Here is a 27,108-nt window from a genome sequence, read left to right on the forward strand (position 1 = left end):
ATTAACTTAATTGTGGGTCAAATGTGTATCATGTGTAATCATTAGCATTAGCATTAGCATTAGCATTAGCCCCCCACGGTAAAATTTTCAAGCGTTGGCCAGTCCGCGGTGATAAAAAGGTTGGGGACCACTGATTTAGAGGACAAAGTGGTTGGGGCAGAATAAGGTCAATAGGGATTATGCAATAATTTAATCATTTCTGAAAAGTAGTGAACAGTTGTATTATGTATATTGTGGAGGTAAAAAAAATTACAGGAGGTAGTTCATGGGAAGATGGCCATGAGTAAATTATGTTATTTACTGGTGCACGGAATGTAGATGTGGGAAATAAATGTATTTTTTTCTTTTGGAGATGCAAAATTTGAGTATTTATAGGTCTTAGTCTAACACAGCTATTTTAAAAGCATCAGGATGATTAAAACATTGGGCCGTTGCCATGGCAGTTAACAATTTAAAACAAAATATCTTTTCTTTTCAACGGGGAAATGCTCTCAAAATACTAACAAGAAACTGAAACCCCATGGCATAAAATAGTCTTATTTACCCTGCACTCACGCTGTATGTAAGGTGTCCTGTACATTTCCTTAATAAAATATGCCCTTTCATTAAAAATGCAGCAAATGCTTTTCCAGGCTGCACTTCAACCGAGTCCAATTATAGTTCCTTATTAGTGACTTTGGGTTCTTTCTATGCCTCAGTCCTCACTTCACAAGAGATATATACTGGACTGGTACTTCACATACTTCACATAATGGCTGCAGGAATGCTAATTACTGAACATATAGGCAGACTCCTTTTGAGGAATAGAGAAAACTTGAACATTATAAAAGTGGCGGAGGCTGAATTACTGCTTCATGTATTTATAAAAGAGAACTGTGACTTGTGATACTAGGCTATTGATGCTGTTTATAAGTTCAGTTTCAGTTTCAGATGACATTCTATAAGGCTGGTAATATTTAAAACAGACAGGGTGCAGCTAAAATTAATAAGATAAGATATGCCTTTATTAGTCCCACAGTGGGGAAATTCCAGTATTGCACTGCACAGTTCAAGAACAGCAGGAAAATGGTAACATAATAATATAGTTGATAGTTTGTCGATACATAGCGAGTTCTAGGGTTAGCCATTGGTAAATATGATCAGCTTCAATATTTGAGTTTTTTTGGGTATTTTTTATGAAAGCGCAATGTAATCAATAGGGAAAACTGGCTCTTTCGCCCTATCTGGAAGTATGAAAATGCATTTGAAAATAGGAAAATAGTAAGCAGCCTTTTTTATGTATTTGATGTAGTACTGCTATGCCTTTTTTATTTTTATGAATTGCTCAAAAATGTCAAAATGCATCTTATAATAGGACATAGTAAACTCATCCTTGCTGAGATAAAAAACAAAACACAAAAACAACAACACGGGGGGATAAAACCCAGGTATGTATCCACTCTCACTACACTCTTTGTTTTATTGATAGACAGTGTTACCTATTGAGTTTGTTTTGGTTTTTTCAGTTTTCTGTCTGAAGTGTGTTTGCCCCTAAACCTCCACAGAGCCCATTTTGGTGGTGTGATATGGTATGATGAAGAGGAGGCAGAGATCAGAGCTGGCTTTGTTTCCCCTGTGCCCTTTTCTTGCTCTGCGATAAGCCCTCGCCTCCAGTGCAGAATCAGCGGACAGAGACATTTGCTTCTCTTCGCTTCAGTTCACCCACAGTCACACAGACAGTCAGACTTGCACCACAGGGAAACGACGGGGAATAGACCGAGTTGGTGGCTGGCTTTGCTCCTATGCTCCTATGGGCTCCGAAAATAGACCGCGGGATAGTACAAATACCGATCATGTTTTGAAACAAACATAATTTCAACAGACAAAACCGTTCAAACTGTTATTTTTCTGCCATTTTGTAATTACTAAAAGTTTACTGATACTAAATTGAAGAAAGCGGCGTAACGGTGTTTACAAAACTCGGGAGACAAAACAGTATTAATGAGTTTCAGCGTCCTGGTATGTGCAACATTTTTATTCAAAAGATGTAATAAATTGCTTCAAATTTATATTAAATCACTATGGCATTCTGGATCCATGGATACAGATTGTGGTATCTCCGCCATATTGTTATTACTGATATGATACTGAAATTATGAATATGTATTTCGCATATCAGGGTTTACAGAACTCTAATCCCCGAAGACAAGAAAGTATTTATGGATTTCAGTGAAGAGTTATATGCATTTTTTCATGTGATTCGAGACCAGGCAGAGAGTTGAAAGAAGTTTATTTTTTATCTACTCAGATGAGTGAAGGTACAGATAACAAGCACATGCATTACATTTTCACAAAGGAGCCTTCCCTGTACTCATACGCTGTGAAAGGTACGATCTATAAAAGGCTAGACCTACATGGACGTAAACAAATTTTACATACATCCGTACAAGGTCGTAAATGGATATATTTTTAACTGTTTACAGGAAGGCAGAATATGTCACAGAAAGATCACTCGCAGTCACTGAAAAGACTGGTTAAAAGGGCCTCTTGTCACAGGTGTATGGAGAGCTGCAGCTTGTGACTGAAGTAGCTGGTTGCAGTGAAGACATCTTAAAATAAGTATGTGTAGCTTTCTTACTGAAAAACAAGTCCATCTCTGTCTGTAACTCACAGTATTCAACACAAGGAACTCATTCTTTCATTTTCCATTCAAAAGACGTCATATTTTGCCTTGAATTGTTAAACTGTACTAATTTGGACTCGAAGAAACCAATTGTGGTATTTACGCCATTTTGTCATCGCTGAAAGTTTAGTGAAATAGATTAAATGTACATGATATTTGCTTAAACGTATTTATAACTGCAGTAAATGTACAAAACTGAAGTCATACGCAACATACTGAGGATTTTTCCCATTCAAAAGAAATACTACATTGTTTTAAATCCGTAATGTCTGTGTAATCCCTCAGTCGTCCAGGTATGAGCCATATTTTTCTTTTTACTACTTTAAATTCTTAATCGCTATGGCAACCGTCCTAACTTTTCATCATTCTGGATTCATGGATACAGATTATGTTTTCACCATGTTAGCACTGACATTTTACTGAAACAGATTGAATGTGCATGGTATTTGGAGAAATTATGAATATTTATTTGGCACAGGAATGTTTACAGAACTCTAATCCCCACGAGACAATAAAGTATTCATGTGTTTCAGCGTACTGTTGCACGCATTTACGTTTGATTTTTTTCCATTAGATTTTGTTTTAAATGGCTAATCTGTACCAAATTTTTCATCATTTTGGACGCACTGATACAAATTGCAGTATTTTATGCTTGTCTGTTCTCACTGAAAGTTTACTGAAACAGATTGAATGCACATATTGTAGTATATGCAGATAATTATTAATATTTACTTATCTTACAGTAATGACTACTCTCGGCTACTTTATCTTCTTTTTTTGGCTTCATCAAGGTCGCTCGAAATCATCATCCTGCTGTTTGTTTTATACCAGATGCCCTACCTCATGCAACGTTTCAACTTTGGGTCTTTTCTGAAAATACTACCTAACACTTTATCTGTATTATTTATATTTTAACACTAAAGTATGTATACGGATGTTAAAATGCAAAATATAAACCGTCTTTTCACATGAAGTTAATGCAAAAAGATAAAAAAAACTTAATTATTGAAAATGAAAACCTAGTCTGCTTTTGGCTATTATACTATCTCCCATACCAGTCCAGGCATGCGCTAGGTGACATCAAGCAAAACTATTTCTTCTGCTACATTTCCATATCAGCTGTACCAGAATATTCAGAGTTTTTGACAAATTATTAATCCTCTCAGAAGTTGCAGATAGCAGCGGGTGTCTCTCCACTTTCACTAAGTGTGCATCCAAAATGGGTCTTTCCCAGCCTCCTCCACACAGTGTTATGGTTACATTCATATCACGAGTCTTTGAAAACTGAAGCGGCTTTGGGTTTAACTGTGACGAAAACAGCGCGCAAAGCTTTTCAGAGTTTGTTGGGATGATGACAGTGAACTGTGTAATATAATGAGTTACTGCTATTTAGGTTGTTCAATATGTTTTAAGTAATTTTGTTCATTTGATTATAGAGATATCGCAAGTACACGATAGGGGAGGGTGATATGGAAAAAAAAAAAAAAAATCATGATTTTTTTTTTTTAGGTAATTGGCTATTTTCTGTTTCTGAAAGTTTGCTCTTCACTGTGATTGGTTATATCCACCTGTCACTCACGGTGCATGATGGGGGCTGGCCATTTAGAGGAGTGTTTTTTGTTTTTTTTTTTTACCATAGAGCCACATTAAACAAAAAAAAGCAGGGAATCGTGATATGGCAATTTGATCAAATTAGCACATCACAGGATTGAGATCACGATTCAGTTTTTATCACCCAGCTCTGTCAGTTTCCATTGAGATATTATCACTTAGCCTGCAATGTTCCACAGTTTGACAGGTTGTTTTAAAGGTCAGAACTTGGTTGGAAACCCTGCTTTCTTACTGGATATCTCACCTTTTCCACACATTTGACATGTAACTTGGCCTAGTGGCATCGCCTACTCGTCTCCATGGTAATACGTTTAAGTTTAATGCTATACTGTGAAACAAATCCAATGAGACAAGTAGGTGACGGACCTTTAAGTCAAAAGTTAAATTAAGCAGCTTTAACCTTGCAAAGCCATATTGCTAAGTTTAATACTTCACGGTGATTCCAGTTTTAGAGGGCAGGGTGCATTGTTACTCTGATTCTTTTTGTTTTTTGTCCACATCCATGCCATAGTCTGTTTAACTGACAGCAACAATCCATTTTTGATCTATTTTTATTATTGAGAAAAAGTAAATCCACTGTAGTTTATTTGTGCAAGACTGGCAGACAGTGGAATGCTTGTTTATATCACATGTGGATGGGCCCAGAAATTGAAGACACTAATAACGAAGCATGATGGATAAAAGTTGTTTTTTAAGAAAGCACAATGTCGCTTTTCATTCCTCTGTGGATGACATTCAAATATATTTGCCAGTGACCGCCAATGATAGCCAGTCCACAATCAAAGCTCTGCAGGACTGCCTCAGGGATGTGCAGACTCGACTGAGCACAAACTTCTTGAACTTAAATAAAAATAAAACTGAGTTTGTGGTGTTTGACCAAACTAACCCACTGCTTGGGCATGACAGTGTGATTGGTGCTCCGTCCTCTTATTGTCGCCCTGCAGTGAGGAAACTCGGGGTGATTGTGGACGCTATGTTCAAACTGGACAAGCACATTAGCTCCGTCATAAAGTCCAGCTTCTTTCATTGAGGCTCCTTGTTAAAGCAAAGCCCGACCTTCCCCAGGCATTTAATACTATCTGGACAGGATATGTAGGTGTTTTATTGTACTTTTTCTCAGACATCATCTATCTCCTATTTATAACTCCATCTTCAGACCCAAATGAAACAAAGCAAATGATAGGGCTAGTCAGTATGCTAACAGGTGTGAGAGTGTCTATTAGGGGCTTGTATGATTATTAACTGTTAACTATGACTCAGGCACAGTTCACACTTCATCATCATCATTTTCCTATCGTGTTTATTTATTATTATTATTATTTATTATTATTATTATTATTGTTGTTATTGCTATTATTATTATTATTGTTTGTTTTTTACTTTTCTGTGAAGCACTTTAGTCAGCTGAAGTTGTTTTAAAAGTGCTATATGAATACACTTGAATTTAACTGAATAAAATGCTAAAGGTTAATTGTGTCACCCATGTCACATAAACATATGAAACTGGACTATAACCTTGTAATGATATTAATTTATTGGATTATGTAAAATGGTTCACATTGGCCCAATTTGCAGTGCTGTTCAGAAACTCTACATCAAAATGTAACATCAAGTTTTTATGTGATGAAAAGAGATGAACTGAATGGGTAAAAATGCAATTTCCTGTTTAATTATAGTGGCATTTTTAGCAATAGCCTGACCAACTCCAAATAAAAATCCTTGGCATTATTTTTCATGTGTGAAAATATTAGAGACTGATTCATTTCATTCCTCTATACAGCAACAAAATTAATCACAACTGTCAAGGTTGAACTTAATTATTGAACTGCATCAAAATAGAATGCTGTGTGCAGGCTGTGGAAAACAAACATTAGGTCTTGAAAACCAACTTTTTAAACAAATACATCCTTGATAGCCTGTTGACTTCGCACTATTTTAAAGCATTATTTCCAGCTCAGTAATGAAACATACAAAATTTGGGTGCTGACTAAGATTTTAAAAAGACTTGAGATGCTTGTTGGGATATTTAGTATGAAACTCTCACATATGTAGATGGTTATTTTGCATTTTGTTCATAGTGCCAAGAGCCAACATAAAAAAGATGTCATTATATTATAATTTGGACATTTTAAATTGCAATATTCATCTAAAATAATGTAAAAAAAGAAATAAGTCTGCTTATTTCTGCATTGGGTAACTGCACAACAAAGAGACATGACATTGTCGGCACCTCTTATTCGGCAAATTTGAAGTGTGATTGATTGCTGAAGAAAATATAGATGATAAATGATAATATTGAACCAAAACCATGAAACAGAACCATCCCTCAAAAAGTATTCATGTATAGAATGGTAAGAAAAAGAACTGTGATAAATAAATAGCAGAATGCAAAACTTAAGTAGCTAGTTTGTCTATATAATGAATCAGAATTCAACCTTCTACAGCTGAAATCTAATCATAGAACAGGAAAATATACAAAATGTTCCCACTATTACAAAGAAAATGAATCCATGATAAATATTGACCCCCAAAAATAATCGTACCATCTATCATGTATTGAGCGATACCCGATGAAGTCGATATAGTAATTATCGTGATACCTCTGATGAATAGCTGCAGATCACTCGAGCCAGACGCAGATTTTTTTTTCCATTTGTGCCAAAATGACTATGCGCCGCTGACAAATCCTATGCATATCACCAATTAGGAAAATTAAAGTGGCGAACGAAGTAAGTACAGAGCTGTGGGCGTGTATCTGTGGTGGTGAACAAAGGAGTTGAACAGCAACATGGTGTCTTGAAAATAAGCGATTGAAGATTGCTCACTCAAATCACTCGAAATACAAATTTGGGTGAGTAAATGGTGAGGGGAAACAATGGGTTTAAAAGCTCTGAAAAGCTGATTTTTGTATGAAAAATGCCTCATAATTGCAGAGCAGTGGACAGAGATGGGGGGTAAGTCAAAACAGAAATGTTCGCAGCATTTGAGCCCTAAATGTAGGACAACACAAGAATACGCAAACCCATACTCAAAAGGTTAATTTCCCATAAACTAAAAGTAGAAAAGCATCACAGTACATGATTTTTGTTTTCACTGTCTCATATGGCACCGCTGCCACACCCATGTCTCCAAAATGTATGCACCCCTCCCTTTTATATACAGCCCCTTATCTATACGTCCTTGTTTGCAATCTCCATGCTTGTGACTTGAGTTCAAAGTCTCAGACAAGTTGGGGAAACAAAGTACGGCCGAGAAGTGATTGTTGGACACGGAGCCGGAGAGATAAGCTGGTACAATGAAGGTGAGGAGCAGAGGTGAGGAGACTTCAGAGGGAAATTTGAGCAAGAATAAAGATAAGAAAGAAGAGAGAGGCGCTGGCTATTGCAGGGATAAGGGGCTTTAGGTTAGAGGGATAGATAGGCCCGGGATGGTTAAGGTAACACTGGGGTTAGAGAAGGCTATGGAGAAGAGAAATGGAGACAGACAATGGGTGTAACACAGACATAAAGCTTCACCGTGCAACTTTTTAGCAACAAAATAGACGAAAAAATACACTTATGTTGTTTGAACGAGGGCCTCTTTCTACTTGTCTCCATGGAAATGTTATTCCCTTGGCTACAATATTCCAGTGTATGGCATAAAATGTTTTCCAGAGTACGGTTTGGACTTTAAAATGTCTGTGGAATAATGCAGAGGGCAGGCCATCTTTAAAAAGTTGCATGGTGTTGCTTTAATCAGAAGAATGAAACCAGCCCTGATGGAACATGACAATGGGATTTTATGACCAATCAGTGGACACAAAATCCCAAAGTGTCTCGTCTCCAACTGGACATGCAATGCAACAAACACATTAGTCGGTACAGAACAAACCAATAATCAAATATAATCATTTTAGTTTAATTTTAGTGTTTTATGGGAAAAAAAACTAAAACAAAACAAACAAAAAAACAACTTCAGATTTTGAAATGCAGGACCAGGGTGGCCTTCACTGGACTTACACTCCAACACTTAGCAGCAGTTACATGGCGAGAAAAAGAACCACTAATCACTGTAATGTTATTCACACGCATGTTAAAACTGTAATATTAATTATAACACGCAAAAGCCTTCACCCGGAGCCTTGATTCCTGGTCTTTAGCTGGAAGTGATGCTCGTTAGTACAATGTGATGCGTTCAAGGCCCCAGAAGGGTTTTCTTTGTAGTGCGAGTTTAATGATGGGCCTATGAGACAAACAAAAGCAGAATACTGTCCTTAACCTCCACAGACGCACAAGTACAACAGCTCCAGGTGCACCCACACAGGGGATCTGATGGGGTTTATGTAATGGAACAGTAGTCAAGGTCTCTGAGAAAAAGCTCTACAGACCGCCTCTAGTCAGTGGGGGTAGTGAATTGTGTTTGAATCTACAAATGCATACCCTCGTGTCCTATAGTATTAACCTTTTAAATGCTAGTTTGTTTATATTTAGTAGAGCATATGGTAAAGATGACAGCTGAGGTACTTTTGCTGAGACATGTGTACATAATTATATTGTACAGTTCACTTCCCTCTGTTTCTTTGGAATAATTTGTGTATACATAACCCACGCAGTTAAAATATAATACATTTTTTTAGTGTGGTTGGAGTTTTTTTTGGGGCCCACATTTAATCTTAACGTAAACCTTTTTTATTTTATTTTATTTTTTAATTCTGCTGCTTCATTTTAGTTTCTATCTGTGTTTATTTTGCCATTGTCTCTATAAGGAATTCACCGTCTGTATGTGTATATAGATCTGTGCATTAAAGATGTATTATGTAACTTTTTCAGCAGTGGTCCGGCCTCCTGTTTGTCTCCCAAATGTTTATTGCTTTACCTGGAATGTTCCACTGTACATGACATCAAACTTATCTATGCGTTTATTCGATTACATGTGTTTTTTTGATAAATATCTTGAAAAAACATGCCTTCTTTGTGTATGTGGTCACCAGCTCGTCTCCACAGTGATTTAATTTACTTGAACATTTTTATTTTGAATTGTATGTGGCTTTTCTTTCATATCTATTTATTAAATTCACTTACAGCCGGGTGGTGTTTCCATGGAGGTCAAGTGGTTTAAGTGTTTCTGTATTGACATCTGTGTAACACTATTGACATTGTGTCCCATAAAGAGCTCTTTCATTGACAAAGTAATTGCTCTGCTGTTGACATGTTAGTGAGAGGAGTGAGGCTTAATCACTTTTAGAGAATGATTGCTTCCGGCAGCCATTTTGACAATCCTTTAGATGTGTATTTAAACTCGGGCATGCTTTACTTGGGCGAGTTGATTCTCCATATCCCGCAGTGCGATCGCTTCATTAATTAAAGACTGCAAATGATCTTTTGTTCAGAGCCGATAGAACAAGGGAAATTTCTTTGAAACTCAAAGTACTAAAATGCCAAGTAGTTGTGTGATGCATTGTTTTTGGTTGAAGATTTAAGCGTGGTATTTTTTTGTTTTGCTTTGATGGGTTACACAACGCTCGAATAGTATTTCAAAGGAGCAAAGGGAATAATAAAACTGCATATACAACATAGTTCTTTGTGTCTTGAGGTACATACCACTTTTATTTCTGTGAAAAACAGCAATCGTAGAAGTCAGCTTTAAGCGAATTGTGATTAGAACAATATCACTTATGATGCAAGAGTGAGTTATTTGAGAAAACAGAAGCAGTTCAAGTTCAGTATCAAGCCTCATGGAGCGAGTTAATGTTTGTCAGTTACCACTGTCAATGAATACAGGTTATATTTCACTGACTGATATTGTGACTTAAAGTCCCACTGTGTCATTTTTTTGCCCAAAAAATATACTTGTTTATTTGTATTTATGTAATTATTTATTTTTCATGTTGAATCTTTTTTCTTTTGTACTGAAAAACATGCAGACTTGCTCTGAGTGGTCTTGCATCTCCACAAACCTGACTCTTACACCTTGCTCAGACCTCACCTGTTCCAGCTGCGACTCCTGTGTTGGAGGGGTTTTGTTGCAGTGTGACATGCAGATCGGTGCTCTGATGTGCTGTTGAGGTCACTGCCTTTGAAGCAGCACACATGAGTCCATGTGTTTGCACCATAACCACTTAATTATTAAGTATAAAAGCTGTGGTTGGCTCCAGGGGCCAGCAGAAATAGACTCCCAACGGAATTAATCCAGAATGAATCCGCCGGCACCACCGCATTGCATGGCGTGCGGTCTGAGCTCCTCTCGTTACTTTTAATTATACAGAATACTTGCGGCCACCGCACAGGAACTGCACCGTGTTGGTCTAAACTCAGGATAACTGTCATCATGGGAATGGTGTTCCTTTGGCCTATAATATTCCACAGTATGGCATTAAACTCATCTATCTCTGTGTTTCTTCTTAAGTAATTACTTTATTTAGGACTGGTGCAGTTCTTGCATTGGAATCTAACCATCTACCCTCAAGTTTTTAGGTACTCCTTAGGACTTTACATTAGATCATCGCTCTATTTCCCATGGACTATACAATGCGGAATCTCATAGTTGCTGAATTAAAGTATTAATCCCCCCCTGTTTTTATATTTTGAGTCACTGCATTTTGAATACATATGTCACCAACCATAGATACTATTAAAAAGCAAAGACCGGGACCATACGTGTCTGCTACATGGACTCATTAGCTCTGTCATCACCGCCACGAGCACAGACACTATAGAAAATAGTTGTTGGCACTTTGACTCGGCGTGGTGACGTGGGGACATTTACTGATGATAATAACATGTTTCTTCACAGTTGGTTAATTGCTGAGACAACAAGGCTAATGCAAGCACAAAGTGAGTGACATTCTGATGTATTAATTAGCTGTCTGTGGGTAAATTAAAAAGAGAGAGCAGAGCATGAAATATGAACGTGCTATTTTATATGCAGCTAAACCTCAGCTCCTGTCTGTTGGAAGAGGATTTTCATCAACATGATTTTATGATACTGCTTGACGTCTACTGCAGATTTTAGTTTTTGAGGAAAACATAGTATAATACCGATATTATAAATTGAGTTATAACTTTTGTTTGGCAGTTTGATCGGCCATACTTCTCAGATTACTGCATGACTTCAATCTTTGTTCAATCTTTGGTCAGTTAATTTACATCTTCTGACTCTTATTAACTTGAGGTTTTGTGGTGGTCGGTACTTCCTGCTGCGTGTAAATCCCATACATTGCAATGACAAACAAGAAAAGTTTTGCCATTAAAAGTTGTAGGAATAAAATACAGGTACATATAGGCAAAACTTCTTTTCATATTCTTGTTGTAGTTGATGAGAATGTCATGTCCTCCATATATCTCACAATGACCTCTGTTTGGCCCTGCATCTCGCACGGGACAAACCATATGTTGTGGGTATTAGCAGGAAGACCCCTGAGCATGTGGCGGATCCTAACCTTATTGGAGAGTTCCCTGGTGGGCGACCATCTTGTTGGCAGAGCCCATAGGGGAGTGAGGCTGAGCCAGAGGTTGGGAAGGTCCTGGAAGTCATTAGGCCACAGATCTGCACCAGACCCCGGAGCACTGCAGGGGGCGCGGCAGTGGTCAGGGGTGATGGGGCATTGCTTCTTCCCATCTGCACCCGCATTTGGCTCCTTCTTGTCTTCCGTTCCTAAGGCAAAGACACATGTCCTGCTTTGCTCCGTTCACCACTCCATTTATGTTGGTCTCAGTAATGCTTGACTTCAGACACATCAGATTGAAGTTGTAGAGTGTCAAAGGTACCCTAAAGCCATATAGTAACTTGTTTTTTCTTTTTTTTTTTTGTGTTGTTCTTTGACAACTGAACATGAAAATGTGGTACACTAGTTTTGGTTTGTTTGTTTTATTATAGTTTTTAGACTGAGACTCAGCAGAAGCACAACACTCTTTTTTTTTAATGCACAAAATGACGATTATTATTCTTTTATATCCATTTCGTTTTTTGCTGTTAAAAATACAGAGATGGAGATGCTCATTGTTGGCACTGCAAACACTGACTTTTGTACGTATGTTTGTATTTGTATATTTATTTTTTATTTATAGCAAGTGGCCACTGGAAACTGACAATACATTTCTGCCTCTAACTAGATTCATTTTCTTGATGATGTCATTAAAGGAATGCATGTACACAAGACCACATCTTCCCCTCTTGTCTCTGCACAGGAGTGGAATTAAATGTCCATAACAGAATGTTCTCAATTATCCAACAACAAACAGATCACCATAAAAGGGCCAATATATGCTAATGGAGATGCCTGGAGGGAGAACAGATGCAGACTGCACATGGACCGAGAGATGCAAATAGGGCGTATTATGTTAAGGCATGGCTCTAACAGGGAGGCCAGGTCAAGTGTGCTATCCATGCTAAAAACAGGATATTTGTGTGACTAATTTCCCCCACTCTCTCTCAAAAGCGTTTTATAACCTGGAGGTGAGCAGATCATCATAGCTGTTAGCAGATGGCCAAGTGGAATAAACATTGTCCTACAAACCCTGCACTTCCTCTTGACTGTGGTCCAATTTCACACCAGTGCTGTCAGCTTAGAGTGGAGAGGACTCTTATACCGCAGACTCCTGGCTTCACACCAGAGCTCGTGATTGGTTCAGACAACATGTACTTTGTTTTTTTGTTTTTTTGTTTTAAATTGCACGTTATTGGTTATGTAAGGGTTTGTGAAGATGTTCTCTTGATGTTTGATAAGTGGTAGAATTATAGTTTCAAGTGTGGCTCTACATGCAGAGTGGATTCATTGGGGATTGACAATTATGGATAAGTAATTAAATGAGACAGATAGCTCTTCTTGTAATTAATATTCTCATCAGTTCTGGGAAGTTAACACATTTAGATTTTGCATTTGAACATATGGCAGTGATGATGTGGACAAATGGTTCTGAAATGTCCTCATTAAGAGACAAATAAAGCATTTACCGTGTCTTACTTTTGACAATGTTAACTACAAACTAGTCATGACACGAAAATATATAATGTAACTGTATTTTTGTGCACGTGCCAGTTCCATTCTCTACGTCTTTGTTTGACATATTAAAAAACAAAAAAAAATCTAAAATACATGTACTTTTGTTCACAGGTGATCCTCATTCTGACCAAGTTATACGACTTCCACATCGGCAGCGTCACTGAGAGTACTCTGTGGAGGTGAGTAATAAACTGCAAAACACTTTAACCCAATAATATGCAAAAAACAAGCTATTTTTGTATTCCATGTTCAAAATATTTCTTCCCCTTGGCTTCCTAAACTCCCCAAACTTTGCGAAATTTCCCGAAAACCCTGATTTTTGTCTCATTTTCTTTTAACGCCTCTCCATATCTTCTTGTACTGCACCTGTACATGTCCTATTCTCACCTGTAAGTGTGTGTGGGGAAGGGCTGTGGTGACAAGGGGGCGGTATGGCATTGAAAATCGACTTGTTCCGCTCCCGATCTGCCGAATTATCTGATCTACTCTACTTCCTCAGCGAACCCACGGGAATAGAATAAACACCCGTACTCTTTTGTGCTCACATTTTCGGGAACAGCTCGAGTTCTTGTACGGCGCAGAAACTACACTTGTAAAATGGGAAAGGGTGACAGATCCCAGATGAATTGGAACTACGTGTAACCCTGTTTTTTCACACATGGTCAGACTGTGTAAAACAGACAATTTCGCTGTTGGGTGACTTTAAAGCTTGGTGGCACATTGGATTATTGCCAAGGGGCGTTTTGGTGTGTTTTAGCAATGGAAGTTACACATAATACTACTATTTAAAATTGGTCTTTGAATTACCTACAACTTTTTCCTGTGGTTTCTGGTGTAAGATGTGATACTGAAGGCAGAGGTGTAGCGGCTCACGAACCAGTAGCTAGCTTGTTCATGGTCTGAGCTGGAATACATCCTCTGAATGAGTGAGATATATATCGAACTTCAAAATATGTTATTGTGACAGTCCTATCACCTTTAAAGAGTGAGTATGTTTCTGTTGCATATGTATGATATATACATGAGTTACCAAAATGTAAGGATATCACAGATTGTATATATAAATGGACTTAGCTAACCTTCTAGCCACCGTGTCCCAAATAGGAAGTGAGCATGGGCGCACTTCTGGCTCCCTCGACTCTTGCTCCAATCCACTTTACATTAGAAATGTGTGGCCCTTTATGCTGCTGTCAGGCTCGTCATTTTGGTCTAAAAATGTTCCTATTGACCCGCTCTATGTGATCCTGGTATTTTTTATTTCCCTATTGTGTCCGTAACTCAAGATATGAACATTAATAAGAGACAATCAGCTGCTTTCTTTCCCCGAGGTCGCTCCCTCTAGCGTTTGCAACAGGTTTGATTGACAGCGTTGCTAAGCGCCTTCAACGCTGGTTTCACAAGGGTTATTACCTTCCACAGCTTTGCTCCAAACTGGCTCTTTGGTTGCTATGATATTTGCGACCTCGCTCCAAATTCGCTCCGTAACTGCTAGCCGCGCTGAGCTTCATTTGACTGGAGCCAAACGCTATGGGCAACGTCACACTCCCTCAGTCCACTTCTTTATACAGTCTATGGTATTTACGTATAGATTTCATTAGTTATTCCTTCCGACATACCAAGATGTGTCCCTGCAAAGTTGTAAGTATATGCTAAAGCTTCTTGCAGCCTCTAGTTGCTCAATTCAACGATACACAAAACAATGAAAGAAAAACACAAATATATGTATAGTTTATAAGTTCTACATATAGTTACTGGTTGTTTTTTGGGTTGTCAGGTTCTATATCCTAATGTAAACTGGAGCATATGCCATTTTGTGTAATCATAGAGTTGTCAGTTACCAATGCCAACATCCCCACACTTTGAGGTTCATCGGCCCATCTTTATGGAAATGGTGCCATGATAGTCACAAGTGGTGCCAAAGTGACTGCTGGCTCCATCTGACATTCTGAAAGCTACTGAGTAATTTGGACCAGAGGCAAAAGGGATATGTGGTTTGGAGTTAAATTGACTGGAGATTTTTAGTGGCTAATCTGCAAAAAAAACCCAACTGAACTAACGTGGCAATACATGAACCAGAACTTTACAATATAACTTTCTTTTAAACATAATGGTAAATGTGAGGAGAGGGCGGTGAAGACGAGAACGTACAACAAGCAGAGGATTACCTTACATTGGAGGGACATGACTATGAAATTTAACACAAAAAGAATCAGACAATATATTATAATGCGTGTTGTCTTACCCAAAACAACTTCTATTGTTCATTTTTCAGCCAGACACTGAAAAACAAGCACGACAAAGTGACAAAGTGACAGGTCTTGAGTCATAAAGAAATGGTTTGACACTTGGAGGTGGCTGATGAGTCACTGACAAAGAGCTCATGTTATTAAGATGCACCGTACAATTGCTAACGATTGCAAACTGGATTTTAAAGACACAGCAACTATTAATATGTTATAGATTTTATAACACAGATTTGTAACAGGATCTGCAGCAAACATGTGCTTAACCTGTAAAAAAAAAAATCACATTTAAAGTCTATTGAAGGTTGTTTGGTTGAAACGGCATAATCATCAGGTAAAGAAACATCTAGAGGGTAATAACAGGACAGGAGCTGGCAGGACCCCAGCCCAGTCCCTCAGGACAAACTACAGAGGGAGGGCAGCTGCTGTACGTCCACAACTCACAGTGCAGTCTGGATGAAAGGAAATAGGGGTTTAGGGAATAATGGAGAGGAAGAGAAGTGGAAGATGTACTTGGTTTTATTGACCTAGAGTATTTATTTTATTTTGATAGGACAAAATGATTTTCGTGTCTTATTGTGGGAAAAACAGATCACACAATTGGAGGAAATTACAACTACTACAATTAGACACTGTGCATTAGTGAAGCCATTGCAAGTGTCTGCGTACAGTAACAATTTAGCAGAGTTGGGTCTTGAATCAGCAAACTTGGGTATCGCAGACATGATGTAACCACCACACTACAGCTTACACAGGACATAACAAACTCCTTTTTCTCTCCTCTCACAATCAAGTTCATCTGGTGCCAGTTATGAAGAACGCAGCATGCTGGGTAATCAAAATTGCAAGGCTCAAGCAAAAGCTCAGAGTGGGATTCAAACCCCAGTCATCAAATTGAAGTTCAGTGTTTTACCAGCAGCGCCATCAGCATAGGGAGAACATCTATGACACAGAAATAAAGCTGCAGATTACCTACTGACATCTGCTCGTACAATCAGTCACACCAGTGTCAGCTGTGACTCAAATGCCTGTATTAAAGACTAAACAGTGGAGAACTCTAAGTGTCATGAAAGAGTCAGAGTGTTGTGAAGTGTTAATATAGATTACAGTGAACGATTTTAGGTTAAATGAACCAAAGCAAACATGGCAGAAGTGCTGAGTAAGGTATCCAGTCTGGGGAGCTGTTTACAATTCAAGGAAAGTGAATGATTATCGTGTTAAAGAGTTGAAAAGAGCCAAAAAGAGGAAGAGAGGGAAAAACAGAAAAAAATAAATAGTGATGTCATTATGCAGTCATGTTGTTGGTTTGCTGTTGTTGTTGTTGTTGCCGCCGTTGTTCTTGTGCCCGAGTCGAGGACAACGTCACGGCAAGGAACGAATTAAAACCGTGTCTAGAGTCTGGAAAATCGTAAAAATCAAGTAGTAAACAAGAATGGGCATGCCAGTGACTAGTATTGAAAATTATAACTTGATGAGCTCTAATTTTGAGCAAAGGCTCCAAGAAAAAATAAAGATGACTCTAGCACTACTTCAAACTTTGAATTTAATGAGGCCAATGGGAGCCTGACTTGGAAAAAAATCAACACAAAGATCTGAAACTTGGCACAGAAAATATAATATGTCAGGATTTGCAAAAATAAAATAAAATATATATATATATATATTACGGCCCTGCCCCAAACCCCACAAGAAGTCGGCCATATTGGATCAGACCCAGGAATGACAAAAGAGCATAGCATCGTACTGAAGACATCTCCTCTCATAATTTTCAACACAAACACTTTTAAACCAATTTGTCCAAAACACACTAAACACATGGCCCATCAAAGATTATCAATTATATGTTGAATATGACTGTGGCTGCGGTCTTGAATTGTGAATTTTCTACCAAATTGCATTTTTTAGAAAATGTAAAAAAGAAAAACGAAAAAAAAAAAAAAATTCTATGAGTGATGCAAAAATAAATAAATAAATAAAAATAAAATAAAAATTCTCTCATAGACCATTGAAGTCCAGTCCACATATTCCACAAATCATATTGATGCAAAGGCAGTCGTGATGCAGGGATGGTCACGATGCAGGACAAAAGGTAAGCTCTTTGCAATGGCCCGTATCCTGTGGTTGCAAGGGGTGGCGAGGGCCTTAATCCCCAAATGCGGCTTTAAATTATTATTATTTAATTAATTACATGTAAATTAGACTAGTTTTAAACCATACTGTGAACATTCCAGACCAAATAATACCATTTTCATGAAGATAAGCAGCTGACCTCACCTTTTAACATGACAATTATGGAATTTGACAGAAGGTTGTGAGTTAACCTCCAAGTTTTCCCTTGAGCAGTCTTTTTTTTTTTTTTTTTTTCCAATCAGCTCTATTCTCTAAACAGCCTCTCTTCTCCTGTCTGTCTCTGTAGTGTCAGCTCAGCTCTGTTATGGTTCTCACTACAGCTAACTGAGACTGCAGCTCTGATGGTGTGTGAGGCGGAGAGTCACAGCCAATGTTGATCACTTTGCGGCGAAACGTCACAAATGGCAACCCAAATACTTACTATTTTCTACAAAGACCAAGCCAGTGGCCACACCTCAGTATCTCCACACTGGTCAGTCAGAATTAATGAATACGCTGACCTTTGAGTGCATATGTCAGGTTAGATTACGCATTTACATAGAACAGTTCACACAGTTATTGTTTAAGGATTTATTGAAGATAATTCTAACCTTCATTAATTTAGATGAACTTTGTGATGTTACTTCCTGGTTGGATTCAGGGAGAGGATATTACATGCGTATGGATTAAACAATGAGGAACAGTGTGTTACATAGTTTTAACCACAGACTGTATATATAAATGGATATAGCTAACCCGCTAACCGCCGTCTTCAGTATAGGAAGTGGCCATGGCCGTGCTTCCACCTCCATTGATGTCAGTGGCTCCAATTCCCATTCTATTGAAAAACTGCCACCCCTCTCTGTTTAACTGTTGTGGTCTTAAAATGTTTGTATTAACCTGCTCTACATGATCCTGGTATTTTGTCCATAAATCAAGATATGAACATTAATAAAAGACCAAGGTCGCTCCCACTAGCGTTAGCAATAGGTTTGATTACCTTGTTACATTCAGCAGCCTCACTCTGGATTGGATCTATCTGAAAACCTTTTGGCTGTCTGTAAACGTTCAAGGCATTACTTATTTCTGTCTTAGTTGAAGCTAGTCCCTCTAACAGTAGTTCGTTTGTTTACCCACTGCTATGGTGGTGCTCACAGTGTAGTGATCTATAACAGTGATTAACTGTGGAGTTATACAAAATAATGCACAGCAGTTAGCCTTAAAATTCTCACTGATGATGGTAAAAGGAGTGATAATTACATAACTGTTACCTAGCAACCATGATAACACAGGCCAAAACTTGTCCAAATCTGACATATAGAGTTAAGTGGGATGTCACGAGTCACAACTCTACAGTTATGATCAGACAATTAAAAATAAATGAAAACACCTTTTTTTTTTTTTTTTTTGTTAAATTCATGTTTAAACTTAAAAATCCCTTCCTTTTCTACACATTGTTGTTCCATTTTGATGCTGTGTTGATGAACTCACTGCTACTATTTTTACTCATTTCTTTGGAGCTGTTTTTCCTCATAAACTGCCACTTACATACATACATATTTACCACATATACTTTCCCACCAAACCAGGTAAAAATTCAAAAAAGATGAAAACCTGTCATATACACTTTATACAACTGAAGCTGATCATTGGGAGGATCTGCAAAATGGAGGGGAAGGAAGGGAAGTGTCAAGTCGTTGGTGGTGATAAATCAATTCTGCAAGGTAATGTTTCAAAGTTATCTCATGTCGTGTATCAGCTTTAGACAACATGCGTTTGGATAAATATGAATCAAATGTGACAAGCACTGTATTCAAATAAAGGGATTTCTGATGAAGATAAATTATATGGACAGAAAACAGACCAAAAGCTTACCTCAACTCAACATATTGATATGTCCTTGAACAAAACAGTGAGCGAATGCTGGAGCTACTCAGTGGTAAGTTGCATGATGGTTAACACTCACGCTTCACAGCAAGAAGGTTTCAGGTTCAATTTTCCGAGCTTGCCCAGGCCTTCTATGTTTCTCTCCGTGTCTGTGTGAGTTTCCTCTGGGCATTCCGGTTTCCTCCATCAACCCAAAACATACACACTAAGGACAATCCTCCAGCTAAGGCAGTTTTTTACCAAATCTAGAAACAAGATCATGGAGATGGGTCCCCAGATGCGACACTGCAGCACCCATTGCTCCTGATCAGGTGCCCCAGTGGCATTGAAGGATGGGTCAAACGGAGAGGACAAATTTACCTACCGGGACAATAAACTGTAAATGAGCCTTAACCTTTGTGTGAATGGGTGAAAACTTAATACTTTGATGCCAGGTGGCTTTCTAAGTCAAGTGGGTCCCACAAGACTTAGAAAGTCTTTAAAATCAATGCACCATTTCACACTGACCTCGACGGAGTGTGAGTCACAAGTCTGTGGAAAGAATCCACAAAAAGTCTATTTTTCCCAGACACTGCAGTCATCTGGAGTGGTTTTCATGTAAGATTTATTACTACTATTAGTATTACTTTTATGTTAACTGAGCAGTATATGGGCTTGTAAGGGCTAACCTGTCATCACGAAAATTGTGACTCAAACTTTGGATAGCCTTCCTGATGAGACAATGGTCAAATTTAGGCTCAAAACAGTTCTGTTTAGCTGTGCATATGACTGAAAGGATTTTATTTGCACTCTTCTCTTTTAAAACTATTTTTATATATATTTTTATGCATCCCTCTTGTTCTGTGAATCACTGTCTGTTGCACAAATAAACCATGTCGTGCCTTTCCTCAGAGGCCATTCCTTTGTTCAAATACAGTTGAAAGTAGATGTTTACATACACTATATAAAAAGACACATACACTTTTTTCTCACTGTCTGGCATGAAATCAGACTAAACGTTTCCTGTTTTAGGTCAATTAGGAATATCAAAATTATTTTGATTTCCTAAATGCCAGAATAATGAAAAGGATTTTTAAGACAATTTTTCCTTACAGACGATGAGAAAAAAGCTTATGTCTTTGTATATAGTGTATGCAAGCCTTTGTTTCAACTCTATATAATGTTCACATTACAGTCTTTGCAATTAACAACTTTTTCTATTGTCAAAGTTGCCGCTGCTGTTACCCACTCCAGCCACATAAGGGATAAAGGTCTAATGACAGCTGTGTGATTCAGTGGTGTGATTACAGGGGGTGTTCGGGGGAAATGACTGCAAACCGTTCAGACAGTCTCTGTTACCACAATTTCAGTGCTCCTCTCACCACTGGCTCAACATGTGCGGCGTGACAGGTGCAGTGACACAAAACGATGTGTTTTTTGGTTCCTGGTTTTCACAACTAAATCAAAAGTTTATTTGTGGTTTTTAGCAGACCTATTTGTAACAGAGGATTATCAATAGAACAACAGATACCATTAGATTGTGCTAGTTTTGGTAAGCTTTTGCTAATCTGGTACATTCAAACAAAGACTTGAACATATCCAAGGGTTACAGAATGATGGGAATTTAGAATTTAAACAATATCTTTTGAATGGGAAAGGAGAAGCTTGAAACCCATTAATAGACAAATGATTGAGGTATGACTGATAGTTTTAATGGAAATGTGGGGTCTTGACACTCCAGTGGTGAAGAGAAGGAGATTGAGAGGCCGAGGTGACAGATAACTGCGATGCTCGAAAATATGGAGCAGAGGAAGGATACAAGGCTGTTTATATGAATTATGTGACGGTAATTGGTAGAGAGACAATAGCAGTAGACTTGATTTACTAAGAGCGATGATCAGATGACAAAAAGAGTAAACAAGATGGGGATAACTCCATCTTAAAGGCCTTTGTATTTCTTCTAGTTCAGGAAAATGCCCTTTACACCTAATATCAAATTGAAGGATACGATCAAAGCATTTTATAAGGCATTTTGATGGATGAGAACCATACAGACGCTACTGCCAGGGATACGACTTTTCCAACAAGCTAAATTTCTGGATGAGAACCACGAGGGCACGACTGTCTTATGACTACACCAGACAGGTTTTTCATCTATCATGGTGTAATATTAAAGTGAGAAAAAGTGATAAGTTTATGTTTATTTACTAAATATTGGACAGTCCACATTCATTAACATGTGCTATGTGGGCAGAGTTTGATGAAAACCACATGGAAACAATCCATCACTATAGGTCAAGGCCTTCTTCAGTAATTTATTGAAGCTCCATATTTAAGTCCACTCCCCTCAGATTGTTAGCTCTGAGCTCCTCTCCATCTGGCCTGCTGTCTCAGAGCCCCTCTCCAGTCTGTGCGTCTGCCAGCTTGTGTTGGCTGCAGATTTGGTCCTGCTTCTCACCAATGTCAGCATTCAGCACATTTTATTGAGTAATGGTACATATTTCTTTTAAGATGACTCCCTTCTAAGGTACGTTTTTGTATGTGCTTATACTCTGCCTGGACAAAAAAAAAAAAGGTTGCACACTCTAATATTTAGTTGGATCACTTTTAGCTTTGATTACGTCACACATTTGCTGTTTCATTGTTTCGATTTCGCTTCTGCAATGTCACAAGATTTACTTCCATCCAGTGTTGCATTCATTTTTCACCAAGATGTTGCATTGATGATGGTCGAGTCTGATGCTGCACAAAGCCTTCTCCAGCACATCCCAAAGATTCTCAATGGGGTTAAGGTCTGGACTCTGTAGTGGCCAATCCATGTGTGAAAATGATGTCTCATGCTCCTGAACCACTCTTTCACAATTTGAGCCCGATGAATCCTGGCATCGTCATCTTGGAATATGCCCGTGCCATCAGGGAAGAAAAAATCCATTGATGGAATAACCTGGTCATTCAGTATATTCAGGTGTCAGCTGACCTCATTCTTTGAGCACAGACTGTTGCTAAACCTAGACCTGAACAACTGCAGGAGGCTCGTACCTATTTGCTTGGTTGAATCCAGGTGGCAACTTTTTTTTTTTTTGGCCAGGCAGTGTATATTTAAGACCGTTATTACCTATCTTAATACTAACAAGTTTAGCTGACGCCTATGAACACATTTATTCCAGCTCCCACAGGTGACTGCTTTTGTTGTGTGCTTGGATAAGACACTTAACCCACCTCACCCTCAGTGTCTGCGTACACTGAGGTATGAATGTGTGTGTGAATGGATGAGTGGTTCTTTAATGTAAAGCGTTTGAGTGGAAGTTGAAGGTGGAAAAGTGCTATATAAAAATGTGACCATTTACCAAAGCTTAGTTGTTGACCTTACTACATTGTGTTGCTTTCCATTAAGACCCAATTTTGCAAGTATTCTTTGACTTTGAATGTTCGACACTATGGCATTTATATGTCATGTATTTATTAAATTACACGTGTTTTTATTGCTAGAAAAATACCTTGAAAAAACATTTTTACAGCTTGTCTTGAAGGTGTCACTTGCTTGCCTTATTATATTGAAGATTGTTCAACATAGGCTTTAATATCTATTGTTCTATATAGAAATTTCTTGTTTGTTTGTTTGAGTGTGATATCAACATATTATCTTACTCTGATGAAAAGGGCGTGTAAGGTAGACGCACTGCACAGTAATATCACCTTGTGTAAACTTTTGCTGGGTTAAGTGCTTCAACCTCATATCAGCCAATAGTGTCAAAACATTGTACATTTGTTCTTTTATTATTTTTGCTGTCACTCACAGAGCATCCTCATTCCACCTTAGGTAACCCTCGGCTGCTCCAAAGTGCTAGCTAAAACAAAAATCGTGTAACACATTTTAGGTTGACCTTTAAATTGAACGCACATTTGCTGAGACGCGATTTGCTTCTGAAAACTGATCTGTCTCATTTCCCCTATAGTGGTTCTACACTTAAAGTTTATGTTTTTGCACTTGGTTCAATCGATACCTGTGAAAATCAACAGCTCTCCCTGTGGAGTTTTAAATGATAACTCCACGGCACCAGCAAACAAGTAGTAAATAACTTGATTTCATTTGGTCCACCAGGAGGCAGAGCGGTAAGATGTGCGCTATTACTGCTGTACTTCAGTGTAAACTCAAGACACATTTTGGCTAAACTATCAACTAATTACTGGGGATTTTGTTAATTTCATAATGGAAGATAGTAAAAGAAAAATTCTGATCTGTCAACTGGACAAAAAGATATTTCTCTGCTCATACAAGTCGCTTCTTCATTTCTGGTCAGGTTACTGGTGGATATTGCCTTATATCTATATATCTGAAGGGAGGAGAAACTAACTAACTGAAAGTAACACACCTATTGTTTACAGTTTCTGTTTGTAGGCTAGGTCTAATAAACACAATCAGCATAATCATTCAGGTCCTTCATTCAGGTATAATCATTCAGGCCCTTAATGGATGCTCTCACACCTATCCGCATACTGGCTAGCCCTATTGTTTTCTTTGTTTTGATGGAATATGTACATCGTAGTTTCTTTGAAAGGGCACATACATTGCTTTGTTTAACATCTTTGATCATTTAACTTTTCTTTAATCTCAAAGTAAATTCCTTTATTAGCGATTAAAATGACACAAAATTGTTATTATCTTGTCCTAGAAGTTACATTTTGTTTTCAAGCTGTCAACATTTGATAATTTGATGATTTGATAATTTCCTTTTTGCTAGAAACAGTATCATCAATGTTGTTTTAAACTGGTTTTGCAGAAGTCCATGGAAACACTTTATAATGGAAACACTTTCAATAAAGCATGAAGGAATTAATTCATCATAAACTCATTGTGTATTAACAGTGATTCAGGCTAGTAATTATTCAAATAACACCTAAACTCTTTATAGCTGTTATAACATTGTTCCCTCATCAAAAACACGTCTGAAGAGGTTTTAGAGGTCATCCATGCATGTTTGAATAATTTAGTGATCTCCCTCAGGCCCTATTTGAACCCTCCTCACCCACAAGCCTATGTCACCCATGCTCCCACGTGACAATTCTCCATAAATATGCAAAAACATGATACAAAACTGTACAGAACGACTTGACAAACCTGATGTGATGTGCAGTAGTTTCATTAGACGATATAGGCGATAAATAATAATATTGAAACCAAAGCATAAAGCAGAATCATCCATAAAAATAGTGTACAATATTGTAAAAAAATATGAGCTGCAATAGATAAATGACAGAATGCAACACTTGAGCAGTTACTTTGTATCTATAATAAGTCACAGAAGTTTGTAATCCAGCTCAAATCTCAACGTAATACAGAACAATAACAAAAAATATCCAGTTGATACAAAGAAAAAGTCCCCGTCATAAATATTGACTCCCCAAACTTATTGTTCCATCTATTATGTATGGAACGATTAAGAATATATTGAACGATTCTCAATTAAGCCTCTGAGAATGATTTACAATAGAGCCATCAAAATATTAGACAAGAAACCTATTAGAACACACTGTTGCCAGACATTGCAGAGATTACACTTTCTTAGCTTTGAAAACGTTATTAGGTTTTGTAATTTCAAATTGATGTATAAATGTTTGCAGAGTAGAGCTCCGGGTGTCCTCGGTAAGCTCATAGTCTCACTCAGAGCAATGGGCTCCATCACATGAGGAGCCGACAATGGGAATGTGAAGGTGCCCCTGAGAAAAACATTCTTTGGGCATTCCACATTTTCTGTCCAGGGCGCTAAGCTCTGGAACTCATTAAACCCTGAACTGAAACGGGACCTAAACATGAACTTAAAGGTGTCCTAAACAGACAGAGACATGTAATCGCTGATAAACCTGTAATTGCCTTTGTATATTGTTCAACCATAAAGTGAACCCTGTGTTTGTTTGTTTGTTTTTTTGTTTTTTTACTGTTTGTAAAAGCCCTTTTAGGGACAGACATTGCAAACTAGCCTTGGCTATAAATGTTGTAGTCTGTTACATGTCATGTTCCTATCAAATCAAATCAAATAAAACAAAATAAAATAAAACAATAAAATAAAATACAATAAAACAAAAAAAACAAATAAATAAATTAAAAAATATATATATAACAATGATTAAATAAATACAATTAAATTAAATGATAAGCTGATATAGTATTTATCGTGACAGGCCTAGACATGACGCAAAGAGCAAAGGGAGGGGAGACTCAGAGCATCCAAAACAAAAGTGAAACTTATAAAACATGTTGTATGTATGTTGTTTTCAGCCTTTTCAAAACAAAGGGTAAGTCTTTTATTAAGGCTAATTACAGTGTAGTAATGTAGCACCAAGGCCAGAGCAACAGAAGTACCTTTTAATATGGCACAAGCTAGTTGCTTCATACTTTATTTCCATTTGTATCCCGCAGGGAGTAAAACTACCATGCCACTTTGTCCTTTTTCATTAAAGCACATTTTCGTGCACAATCATCTGGAGTTATTATATTTTTGTATAATTGTTCCTCTGGCTCACAGCACATTGACAGTGATGTGATAAGCATTCTCCTCGCTTTTCACTGTCCCCTATTAACGTCCTGATTAAACCTATAATGATGTTTGGTAAGAAGAAATGCTATCAGAACTGTGTTAAATTAGTGTCATGGAACTCAAGTGTGATTACGAGGCGTTCAAAGACTCTTGGACTGATGGTGGAGTGGTCTGATGACGCACTTGCTTTGGACAGATGAAGAAACGTGGGTCTTAAGGATTGTCCTGGATGTAGATGAAGGAGTTTCATTCAATTGATTTCTCTATAAAGACAAAAATGCAAATCGCTGTGTAAAAGTATTTTTGAGAACTACTATTCACAGTGGCTATGGTTACATGCAGGCCTGTCACTATAATTACTATATTGACTTACCGTTCAATATATGAAAGCTGGTACAATGTTTATGGGGTCAGTATTTATCCTTTTTGGTAATTTTTTTGGCTATTCATACCTGTAATGAGGAAAATCAAGTCAACAATAACTATTTTCTTTATAAATAAATACAGTCTGTCTAGTATTTTGCATCACACTTCTTTTGTTCATGTATTCACATAATAGATACAATCATGACCTTTCATGCACTTAGGCCTGTCACGATTTCAATTTTTGAGGTTTGATATATTGCTGAAAAAATATAGTTGATAAATGATCATATTAAAACAAATTTATGCCACTGACACAATAACCCTTAAGTAGAATTATCCCCCAAAAACTATTAAAATGTACAATATGCTTAAAAATAGCATAATGATACATGTTAGTAGTTAGTTTGTATCTAAAATGAGTCATAGAAGTTATTTATTCAACCGTCTACAGCTCAAATCTTATCATAGTACAAAAAAATAAAATAAATAAAATAACAAAAAGACCCCACTAATGCATAGGAAAAGCACCACGATAAATATTGACCCCCAAAATTGATTGCTCCATCTAACACGCACTGAACCATAAATCAATATAGTTTTTTATTGTGACAGGCCCATACTGTATGCATTAACTTTTATTCTTATATCTTACAAGTTTTACAATTCATGTTTATAGTATTGTATTTTCTGTATATCTGTTGTCGGCATCTTTACACTTTGCCCAGGGGCTACACA

At 37.6% G+C, this 27,108-nt stretch overlaps 1 protein-coding gene across 1 annotated transcript in view; it reads left to right on the forward strand.

Moving 5' to 3' along the window:
• sorcs3a (sortilin related VPS10 domain containing receptor 3a) overlaps positions 1-27,108 on the forward strand; it is a 327,550-nt gene that overhangs the window by 118,696 nt on the left and 181,746 nt on the right. Inside the window, exon 2 of the mRNA XM_033971295.2 lies at positions 13,365-13,432. Coding sequence (XP_033827186.1) covers positions 13,365-13,432 — 68 coding nt within the window. The remainder of the gene's footprint in view (positions 1-13,364; positions 13,433-27,108) is intronic.

The sequence above is a fragment of the Periophthalmus magnuspinnatus genome, chromosome 1, assembly GCF_009829125.3.
Source record: "Periophthalmus magnuspinnatus isolate fPerMag1 chromosome 1, fPerMag1.2.pri, whole genome shotgun sequence".
Classification (NCBI taxonomy): domain Eukaryota; kingdom Metazoa; phylum Chordata; class Actinopteri; order Gobiiformes; family Gobiidae; genus Periophthalmus; species Periophthalmus magnuspinnatus.